This window comes from Vombatus ursinus, unplaced genomic scaffold (assembly GCF_900497805.2).
Source record: "Vombatus ursinus unplaced genomic scaffold, bare-nosed wombat genome assembly UNPS02009173.1, whole genome shotgun sequence".
Lineage (NCBI taxonomy): Eukaryota > Metazoa > Chordata > Mammalia > Diprotodontia > Vombatidae > Vombatus > Vombatus ursinus.
In genome coordinates, this window is record NW_020948951.1 from 3,941,167 (window position 1) to 3,952,499 (window position 11,333).

Sequence of the window (11,333 nt, forward strand, 5' to 3'; positions counted from 1 at the left end):
TTAGGTGGCGCAGTGGATAGAGCACCGGCCCTGGAGTACGGAAGACCTGAGTTCAAATTTGGCCTCAGACATTTGGTGCTTATTAGCTGTGTGACCCTGGGCAAGTCACTTAACCCCACTGCCTAGCAAAAAAAAACAAAAACAAAAACAAAAAAGAAGAGTCTATTTCTCCTACCAGTGACATGTCACTACCATCATCAGACCTAACCTTTCAAAAGGAAAAAAAAAAGAGTGCTTTTTTTTTTAAGATTTGAAACATTACTTGAAGTAGGTGTTGGGGCTGCAGGAAAAAAAGATTTGAAAATTATCTCTTTTGCACCAACCAAAAGTAACAAAGCCTACTGTAACCACTTTGGTCTCTTTTCTCCCTCATTTTTTCCTGCTCTCTGTGAGTAGCAGCATCTGCTATGCAACCCCTCCAAAAAAAATCTTGAGAGGTTTGTTATATTTCATCTGTTCTAAAGGAGATTGAAACTGAAACAAAATGGGGGGAACCCTTTAAAACATAAAAAATATGGCAGTTTTTACTTTTTATTGCTCGTCTTGAACTTCACAAATAAATGAGAACAAAACCTCCCCCTTTGTCCGCTGGCTGCTGTCTGTGACCATAGGGTTTTGAAGTGGATGTTGTTCAGTATGGATGTTGTAAAAGCCTGATAATGGTGATTGGAAAATATGCTTTTCCTGTTTAAAAAAAAACAGAGAGAAAGAGAGAAGAGAGAGAAAGAAATGAGAGAGAAAGAAAAAGGAGAGAGTGAGAGAGACAGAAAGAAAAGGTGGAGAGAGAGAAAGAGACAGAGAGAGAAGGGAGAGAGAAAGGTGAGAGAAAAAGAAAAGAGAGGGAGAGGGAGAGAGAGAGAGAGGGAGAGGGAAAGAGAGAGAGACAGATCGTTTCCCACAGGTCTGTTGTTTCTTTTCTCCTGCCCCCCCCCACTTTTTTGCTTAAAAACTCTTTTGGAGTGGGAGACAGTGCTATTTGGGGGTAAATAGGAACAGGAGCGGAGCTCCAGACCTCATCTCCCTCACTCCTTTGTCCTTCTGTTCATTCTAGGAGGTCCAACTACCTGCTGGTTTCTGTTTAGACTTCCTGTACAGTTATTTTCCTGTACTAGAGAACTAAGAGAACTTTGCCTTGGGGGTTGGGGGTTGTGAAACTATGGGTCATTGACTAATATCTAGTACCCAATATTCCCATGGCACTTGCCGCCCAAGGAGAATTCATAACACTGCCTGGAAGAGAGGGTTGAATCTTTCAGCAGAAATATCCCTTGATCTTTATAAAGGACCTGAGTTCAAATCTGCTCTTACTTCCTAGGTGACAAGAAAACAAATCACTTGTACCTGCTTCACAGGAGGCTGAGATGACAGAATAATAGTTGGAAAATGCTTTGCAAACCTTCAGGTGTGATAGAAATGTCACCTGCTCATATCTCCCTTCCCTGACCTTAAGTTTCCTCGTCTGGAAAATGCTGTCAATGACTTCTCTACCAACCCCCTTCACAGGTTTGGAGGGAGAGCCAACTAAGTAACAGTTATCCCTTTAGAAAGGTCCTTCTTTAGTGAAATAGGGTGTTCAGTCAGTCAGTCTCCCCCATGGGCAGGATGGAGGCCTGAAACCTTCACAGAGGAAGTCGTTCAAAACTTTGCCAAGAATCCTGAGACTTGTAGGATTTTGCCCTTTTCTTAGTTTGGGAATATAGCACTATGGTTATATCTCTGATCATTATGTGTGTGTGTGTGTGTGTGTGTGTGTGTGTGTGTGTGTGTGTGTGTGTGTCTGTGTCTGTGTATTTGTATATGTGTGTGTGATTCCTTTTTTTTTTTCAGTGAGGCAATTGGGGTCGAGTGACTTGCCCAAGGTCACACAGCTAGTAGGTGTCAAGTGTTTGGTCTGAGGCTGGATTTGAACTCAGGTCCTCCTGACTTCAGGGCCGGTGCTCTATCCACTGTGCCACCTAGCTGCCCCTATGTGTGTGATTCCTTAAGAAAGGAGGCTGAACTAAGCTATTTCTTTATGAGAAGCTGAGAAAGGTTTAAAAAATTTTCTCTCTCCAAATTTCCCTTCCCCATGGCGAGGCACTAGCTGGCATCCATTTCTGACTTGTTTCCTTGCTAGCTTCAAGTTGTTTATTTTTTGTGATTTTGCTTTCTCTTCACATAAAAGCTATGGTTGAACATGACATTTGTGGGTTGCCGGTTTGTTCATCAGTGGAATGCAAAGTGGGCTGATGGGAGATGCCAGCAGTTAGCTAAAATAAAAGTACAAAAAAAAAAAGAAAGATCAGAAGAATCAATTCTGTTCTAATGACCAGATCTTAGAAATTATCTGGGGTCTAAGAGCTTTTATTCATTTTTATTAATAATTGACAAATCTCCAAACAGGGGGATTTTAAACTGAACCCCCTCCATACTAAAGCAGAACAGTAGGAACTTGGGTAACCTGGGGCTAGACATCATCTGCCTTTTCTGTTTTATTCTTTAGGAATAAATATTTATATAGCACCTACTTATATATTCTTTAGGAATAAACATTTATATAGCAGCCAGGCATTGTGCTGAGTTCCCTCCCCCCCCCCTTTTTTTTAAACAAATATTATCTCATTTGATCCTTACAACAACCCTAGAAAGTAGATGCTATTATTATCCCCACTTTACAGTTGAGGAAACCAAGGCAGACAGAAGTTAAGTGACTTGCTCAGGGTCATACAGGTAGTAAGTATCTGAGGCCAAATTTGAAATCAGGTCTTCCTGACTCCAGCCCAGCACTCTACTGCACCACCAGCTGCCTTTAAGAGAGGAAAGGGAGTGTGGGGGGGAGAAAAACAGAGAGGGGGGGTGGGGGAAAAGAGAGAGAGAGAGAAAGAGGGGGTGGGGTGGGAGGAGAAAGAGAGAGAGAGAGAGAGATGAAGGAGGGAAGGAGAGAGATTTGAGGAACACGAAAGCTCAGCCCTCTAAGGAGACACAGTGGGATCTTGGAGGATAGAGCTCTATCCTTCCCAGAAGGAAGGAGGAAGGGGACGGAGAAGTGAGTGAGTACAAGTCAGTCAACTTTGCTCTTCACAATATCTGCCACTGGTTACATGAGCATCATAGGGTTTAGAGCCAAGGGTATCTTTAGGGATTATGCAATCTAAATCCCTCATTTTACAGAGGGGAAATTGAGCACCCAAGGGAGGTTGTGACTTGTCCGCAGTCACCGAGAGCTGATACTCAAACCCTGATCTTAGGAAAAGTCATTGTTCCTCCCATTATACCACATATCCTAGTTCTCCATCTCAAACTCTCTCTAACTCTCTCTATGCCCCCTCTAACTCTGGAAAAAGAGGTCACCATCTCTATTCCCCAAGGATGGGAAAGGAAGATCTCCCATCTCTATAGCCCTTTAGGATTTATAATGCATTTTGAAGTATCAGATAGCACGAGAATTATATTAGCTCCGTTTTATAGTTGAGGAAAGAGGCTCCAGAGGTACCAGGACACGCTCAGGCTCATGCAGCAGCTAGCAGGCATCCAAATCCAGATTTAAACCCAGGTCCCTCAGTCTCTAAGGCTAGTGCTTGTCCAGCTGCCCAATGCTGCTCGTCATATTTTATGGGAAAGGATATTCAGAGAGACAACTCCTCCAAGGACACACAATAAGTAAGAGGTGAAGACAGGATTGGAATCCAGTTCTCTTGTCTCCAAGGCTAGCATTCACTCCACTACCTCGGGCAGTCTTCTGATAATTCTGATCAAGAACTGAAGAGGACAATGAGTCATGGGACACCAGCACTGGAAAAGATCAACCCTCTTATTTTGGAGAGGGTGAAACGGGCCCAGAGGGGGGTAGGAACAAAAGGTTAGCGGTAGGACCAGCCTTTGGGGATTTTACCCACCCCTGGCTAACCTGGGTATTTTGGAGTACCCATAACTGCCCATGATTCTCGGGGACAGGGTGTTCCATTCCATTGCTTGACCTTGCCGTAGAGGGGTAGAGAGACTTATCTCCCAGCCCTCCTCCCTTTTACCTCATAGGGGTCCCCAGGAAATGGCGACTGCTATAGGTGCTGAGGCTCGAGGCTGTCTTGAAGGTTCAGCATCTTGGAGCTCTGGGCCTCCAGTGGGGGGTCTGGGAGGGCTCTGGCTCTACTGCAGACTGTCGATGACGGAGCAGCATTTGGCAAAGATGTTTTCTGCAGCATCTTCCGCCAGGATCTGAGGGAGGTGGGAGGCATGGAGGGCAAGGGGTCAGCTCGAGGCCCAGGGGAGGGGGGAGGTGCTACCCCTATCCTTACTTCCCCCCAAGTCCATTACCACCACCCCACTCCCAGAAATCAGGACCGCTTGTCATAGGAGGCAGATTTAGAAAGGACTTTAGATACCAACCACACTCATTTCTCAGATAAGGAAACTAAGGCCCAGGTCACAGGAGTGGAATAAATATGAGAGTTAGGATTTGAATCCAAGTCCTCCGACTTCAAATCCAATACCCATGTAACCATGTCATTACTTTTTGCTTTAAGGAAATCTGACATCTAAGAGTGCCAGTTCCTTTGGTGTCAAAGGTGAAAGAGCTAGATCAGGGACTGTTCCCATTTGTCAGAAGGAAAAACTGAGTCCTTGAAAGGGCAAGTCCCAGAACTAGGAGCAATGAGTTGAAGTTGTAAATGGACAAATCTAAGTTGGAGGTGATGAAAAACTGCCACATAATTGGAGCTATCCCAGAATGGGATGGGATGCCTAGACCAGTGACTTGTGCCTCACTAATAATAATAATAATAAACATTTATATAGCACTTACTATGTGCCAGGCACTGTTCTAAGTACTTCCCGATTATTATCTCATTTGATTCTCACAACAACCCTGGGAGGTAGGTGCCATTGTCTCATTTTACAGATGAGGAAACTGAGGCAAACAGAGGTTAGGTGACTTTCCCACTAGAGGTCTGTGGCATTTTTCAAGTGGGTTGTAGTTAAGGAGAAGCTGAGCTGAACCTTGGGGGTCCCTCCCAACTCAGATTCTACAACTCAGACTCAGGGGGGCTAGAAGAAATCTCAGACCACAGAATGCAGAATGTTAAAAACCTTAGATCATAGTACACAGACTATCAGCGCTCAGAGGGAACTTGGACATCATCCAGCCCAACCCCCTGATTTTATCAACTAGAAATGAAATGGTTTGTCCAAGGTCACATACCAAGTGGCAGAACCAGCATTGGACCCAGTATTGAGGGGTTTTTTTTGTTTCTTACTCTGCTGCTACCCAGACTTTCCTGCTAATGGGAACATATACCCTCCCCTTCCCTCTACCCCATCTCATCTGGGACAGTTTTGTTCAACCCCTCATTTTTACAGGTGAGGAAACGGAGGCCAGGCCCATATGAACACCTACATTCCGAAGAAGGTTTTTTTGCTGGTAGAAAGCCAAGATGGGTTCACATAGGGTGTAATGGGTCTCCAACCGCTGTCGTACAATATCCTCAGCATCATCCTCACGGTGTCCTTTCTGGCCTCGAAGCAGCACTCGGTGAATCATGGTCTCCGTGGAGCAGTCAAAGACGATGACGATGTTGGGGGAGCGGCCCACCTGGCAGGGTGAGGCAAGGGAAGAAGCGGCTGCAGAGGTCCATTACAGGCCCCCTGGGCCACCTTCTGTCTCCCTCTCCAATCTCAGAGAGGCAGTGACCAAGGGAACAGTGGGGGCACAGAGCTAAGAGCAGTTCATCAAAATGGCAGACGGGTACATTTTGACTCAATATGAGGAAAAACTTCCTAAGAAGCAGAGCCATCCCAAGGAAGACTGGTCCCAGTCACTGGTGGTATTCAAGAGGAGAGTGGATGATCACGTTTTGAGATGCCAGATTGAGCGTCCCTACTCAGGTACAGATTGGCCTATGAGTAACATTTATATAGTGTTTATTACACTCCAGGCACTGTGCTAAGTTTTTTACAATTATTATCTCTTTGATTCTCAGAACAACCCTAGGAGGTAGGTGTTATTAGTACCCCCATTTTACAGATGAGGCAACTGAGGCAAACAGAGGTTAAATGACTTGCCCAGGGTCACAGAACTAGTAAGTGTCTGAGGCCAAATTTGAATTCAGGTCTCCTTGACTGCAGACCCAGTGTTCTATCCACTGTGCCACCTAACTGCCTCTAATATATATCTGAGGTTTTTGTTGGGTTTTTTGTTTGTTTCTTCCAACTCTGAGATTGCTTCTGTGAATATCAAAGGAAGAGTGGTGGACAGGGAATCAGAAGGCCTGGGTTCAGATCCCAGCTCTTTCCTTTTCTGGGCCTTGGTTCTCTCATTGATATATTGTGGAGGAAGGTGAGAAAGAAGGAATCACATCACAGTTGGTGGGACAACCCCTTTCACACACTGAATGGAACACTGGGCAGCTTGGCTGCAGGGGAAAGTGCTTGGGTTCAAGTTCCATCCTGCTCCTTTTTAGCTGTGTTGACCTCTCTCTGGGCTTCAGTTTCCCTATTTGTAAAAGGAATAGGTTGAGCTAAATGATCTCTTAGATTCTGCCTATCTCAAAAAACTATGAAATACATTTCTGCTTAACCATTAATTAAAGTCACCTACCTCCACTTACTGGGCCCTGGTTCATCTGTAAAATGGGGAGAAAATGGGAATCCCCCAGCCCCTGCCAAAAGTTCTGTTGAGAGGAAAATGCTCTGTCAACTGCAGAGCACCATACAAATACGAACTATTGTTATTGCTGTTGTTATTATAGGTTATATCAAAATTTAATTTTTTATACAAAGTGTTTTTTTTCATAACAACTCTGTGATAGGTTGTGTATCTCTATCCATTTTTACAAAGGGGGCAATTTATGGTTTTATGGGCTGCTAGGTGGCACAGTGGATAAGAGTGCTGGACCTGAGTCAGGAGGACCTGAGTTCAAATCTGACTTCAGCCCTTTACTAGCTGTGTGACCCTAGGCATATCATCTCTTTGCCTCAGTTTCCTCATGTGTAAAAATGAGCTGGAGAAGGAAATGGCAAACCACTCCAAAATCTTTGCTAAGAAAACCTCAAATGGGGTCACAGAGAGTCCAACACAACTGAAATAACTCAACAACAAACTTAGGTTTAAAGAAAGCAAGCAACTTACCTGAGGTCTTCTGCAGACTGACTTTTTTCTCTTTACTACCTTTTTTGAAAAAACTCTTTGTTACAAGGCTTAGATTTGGAAATAAAAGTGATGGAAAAACAAAAGCTATCCATTTTTTTTAATTGCCAAAGACCACATCATAGCTAGGGAGACTCAGAGTTCAGTTCAAACCTTGGTCTTTTAAGTCCAAGGCTCTAAACCTGTTTTCTCCTTCAGAAACTCAATCCAAATTGGTTGCATTTTGCCTTAATTTTATCAAATTAAACTTTAGGTTGGGGGCAGCTAAGTGGTGCAGTGGATAGAGCACCAGCCCTGAAGCCAGGAGGACCTGAGTTCAAATCCAGCCTCAGACCAAACACTTGACACTAGCTGTGTGACCCTGGGCAAGTCACTTAACCCCAATTGCTTAAAAATTAAAAAAAATTAAACTTTGGGACTGGAAGAGATCTTAGAGATCATTAAGTCTAACTGGTTCATTTTATAGACCGGAAAGCTGAGGTCATGAGATAGAAGATAACTTACCTTCGTAACAGAGTTGGTTCCTTTGACTCCAAATCCAGTGGTCTTTCTAATATACAACATCCCCTTTCCAAGATCACCTTTCTCCCAGTTTTCTATTCATTCATTCATTATCATTCAACTAAGCATTCTCTGCTGGCTTTCCTAATCCCTCTTAATTCTAGTGCCTTCCCTTTGATTCATTGTGTTTACAGCTTGTTTATTTGTACCTATTTGCATGTTGTTTCCCCCCTTAGATTATGAACTCCTTGAGAGCAGAGATTATTTTTTGCCTTTCTTTGTATTCCTAGCACTTAGTATAGTGCCTGACACACAGTAGACACTTAATACTTGTCGACTGACTGGCTGCTGGAAGATTCCAAAGAGTAAGGGGGTCTTTCAGTTTTGTAATTCCCTGTTCTTTGACCTGAAATAGTAAGATTCTGCCCCGGCTACATCTTCATGGCCTGATTCAGTTCCTCGGTCATCTGGATGACCTGCCCCTTCTTCCCACTCCAGCTTCTGTCCCAGACCTCATCCACGTGATCTCTCCAGAATGTGGAAAGATTGAGGGAGATGACCCGATAATGCGTTCCATGGGTTGGGAAGAAGGCATCAGGAATCCAGAGACTGAGGATGAGCTCTGGGATCCCTTGGTTTTTCTTAGGATTGTTAAAATTCCAGGGTAGGGCCATGGGTTTGGGGTGGGGTTGGAGAAGATGGCTGAGCCGGTAAGGTTGGGGAGGAAAGAGTATACTTACAATGCGCTCAAACTCCTTGGCTTGGTTGAGCTCCCTGGGGAATCCATCTATGAGAAAGCCTTTGCTTTCTGGTCGGGACAGCATGTTGTCACTCACCATGTCCAGAATCACACCCTACAGGGGCAGAGATTGGGCATTAGGAAGCTCCGGACCTGGTCTTGCACTAATTTGCTAAAGTGACTTTGGGGGAGTCACAAGCCTTTTCTGTGCCTTAATATCATGGGAACTACAGTGTTTGCAGCTGGGGAAACTGAAGCCTAGTCCCACAGCTAGCAAACTCCAAAGTCATAATTCAAACCCAAGGCATTTGACTACTCCACACCCAGCTTTTTCCACAGCTGCTTCAGTATCATCTGAAAAAATGAGGAAACTGGTTTTTCATCCCACCCAGTTACCCTGGCTTAAGGATATAGCCACTCAAATCTGTGAAATGGGAATAATCTCCCGTTCTCTTCCTACATGCCAAGTAAGGGCCCTTTGAGATGCCATGAGGATGAACATCTCCTGAGAGTTCCAAGACCCCAGCCAACCCCTCTGGGTTCTAGCAGTGGGCAAAAATCAGGGCCATGAAGGTAGCATTGTGGGAGAGCAGAATGAGTCGGTTGGGTCCTCACCGTGGGCACCAGAAGGCCCTTCAGCATGATGTCCCGGATTTGCTGGCCCCGCACAGTGGCCTGATTTGCCTCCTCCCTCAATAGCTCCCCAAGGCCCACGTGGCAGAAGCCGTACTTGGCTGCCATGTTCTCACATTGTGTCCCCTTGCCACAGCCTGGTCCTCCCATTACAAAGATGATCCGGAGGGATTTGAGCAGATCTGGCACGTGGGAAGGAAGGTGGTAAGTTGGCATGTGTATGCAGTCGGCACATGTATGTGCATGCTTTCTCTTGTGCTTGCATACAGGGGTGTGTGTGTGTGTGTGTGTGTGTGTGTGTATTTATGTGTGTGAGTGTGATCTTTTGTTACAGAATCACATGATACAGAGCTGGAAGGGGCTTAGAGATCATACGATCTAATCCCATTGCTTTACAGTTGAGGAAACTAAGGCCTAGACTGGGGAAAAGACTTTACCAAGGATTTGAATCCAGGCCTTCTGACTGCAAGTCTGGCACTGTTTCTACTCCCTCACATGTTTATGTTTGACTGCCCTGGTGTTTGAGCCAATATATACATCTGTTGGCATATGTTGGTGCCTGTTGGCAAGTAAGGAGAACTGCTAAAACAAGAGAAAAGAAGGCTCCAAACTATGTTTTCCCAACCTTTTCTCTCGTCCCCTACTTCTTCTCTCCCTCCCCCTCAAGAGAAGGGATTCCCTTTCTGTGTGGATCCTGGCCCCCTCAGCCTCTGCCACTGGAATGCCTGTAGGGTCCTGGCTCTGTGACTAGGTGGGGAGATGCTGGGCTCCCAGGGGGACTCCTAGAGATTTACCCTTCTGCTGAGGCCTCAGGGTTTTTCCCACCTGGGGCAGCCTGGAATGGCATCTGCCCATCTTCCCAGTAGCCCTGGGGGCTTAGTGACCCTGCCCACCAATTTCTCCCTCCTGGATCTTGTATTTCCAGACCCCCTTTGGCCTTAGCCCAGCCTTTCTCCCCCTCTTTACCCTCCCACCCCAGCTCCCTTAGCTTTCTGATGTCATAAGGAACTCCGGGGCCCCTACTATTGCCCTTCCCTTGGGTGGGGAGGGAAAGGAGGCATGTATGGGGCCAGGGAAAAGAGAGTAAGTAGCTTTGGACTATGGGAGTATACACAGATCTGGAGGAAGTTTTAGAGATAATTTAATCCAGGAGTTCTTAATCCTATCTGTGTCAAGGGCTCACTCCTTTGAGCAGTCTGGTAAAGCCTATGAAACTCTTTTCAGAAAATATTTTTAAATGCAAAAAATATATAAGTATATGTATATGCATATACATATATACACACATATGTATGTATATGGGCAGATGCCAATTCCAGGCTGTATGTATGTATATGACCAATTATATTGAAATAGCTAATTTTTTTTAAAGTTCATGAACCCTGGATTAAGAACTCCTAATGTAGTCTAACCTTCTTTTATTTTACAGATGGGGACACCGAGGTCCAGACAATCGAGTGCCTTGACCAAGTCCAAGAACACACAGCTTAGTGGGGAGTGGATTCTGGAGTCTAAGCCAGGTCTTTTGACTGCAAATCCAGTGGTCCTTCCACCATGCTTCTTCATCTAAAGTGTGTTCCCTTCTGGATTCAGTGCCCTACAAGAGAGAAAATGAATTTCCATGTTCTCCCATATGTAGGTTCATATAAGTCTCTGTGAAATCTGGGCTGTAGGTAGGGTTTGTTTTGGTTTGACTAGTAGAGTTTCAAAAATAATTAAAGGGGAATGGGAGGTTGAAGAATGGGAAGGATAAAATAGGGTCTAGGGCTGACTAGATATAGTAAAGTCTGACCAATCATAACAGCCTTCATCCAAGACAAGGGTTCCAGTTGTTCCATTTGCAGCTAGAACACTAGATAAAGTAAGCAACAAGAAAAAAAAAAAAACAGCTTGATGGTGGAATTTATGGTCTGCTCTGATAAGGAATAGGGATAGGAATGGAGTCTGGGTGTGTGATTTCATTGTTATAGGGAAATCATAAATGAGGAAACTCCCTCTACCAATGTCAGCCAGCATCTTCTCTGCAATAGTCCCAAAAAATTGCCTAGACCACCAAGAGGCTAAATAAACTGCCCTGGATCACATAGCAAGTCTGTGACAGAGGCAAGTCTTCCTGGTTCCAAAGCTGGTTCTCTATTCACTATACTACACTGGTTCTGAAATGATGAATTTTAAAAGGGTAAAAGTCAGATCTTATATGTCAGTTCAAAAAATCTTTACAAGTAGAGGGTGGGAGGCTACAAGACAATAGTTCATCTGGAGCCAGACATGGTGCCCCTAGGTCTTACTTTTTGGAAGGCTGAAGCGGGTGGATTGCTTGAGTTTGGAAGTTGGGAAGGG

General features: G+C 44.8%; 1 protein-coding gene across 1 annotated transcript; it reads right to left on the bottom strand.

The window, feature by feature from the left end:
• Window positions 1-4,125: 4,125 nt before the first annotated feature.
• LOC114035043 (adenylate kinase isoenzyme 1) lies at window positions 4,126-9,848 on the bottom strand. The gene is made up of 6 exons (XM_027850969.1): window positions 9,788-9,848; window positions 8,976-9,175; window positions 8,362-8,475; window positions 7,103-7,141; window positions 5,372-5,566; window positions 4,126-4,194 (listed from the first exon to the last, which is right to left on the bottom strand). The coding sequence occupies exons 1-6, from the start codon at window positions 9,846-9,848 to the stop codon at window positions 4,126-4,128; spliced, it is 678 nt and encodes a 225-aa protein (XP_027706770.1).
• Window positions 9,849-11,333: the final 1,485 nt, after the last annotated feature.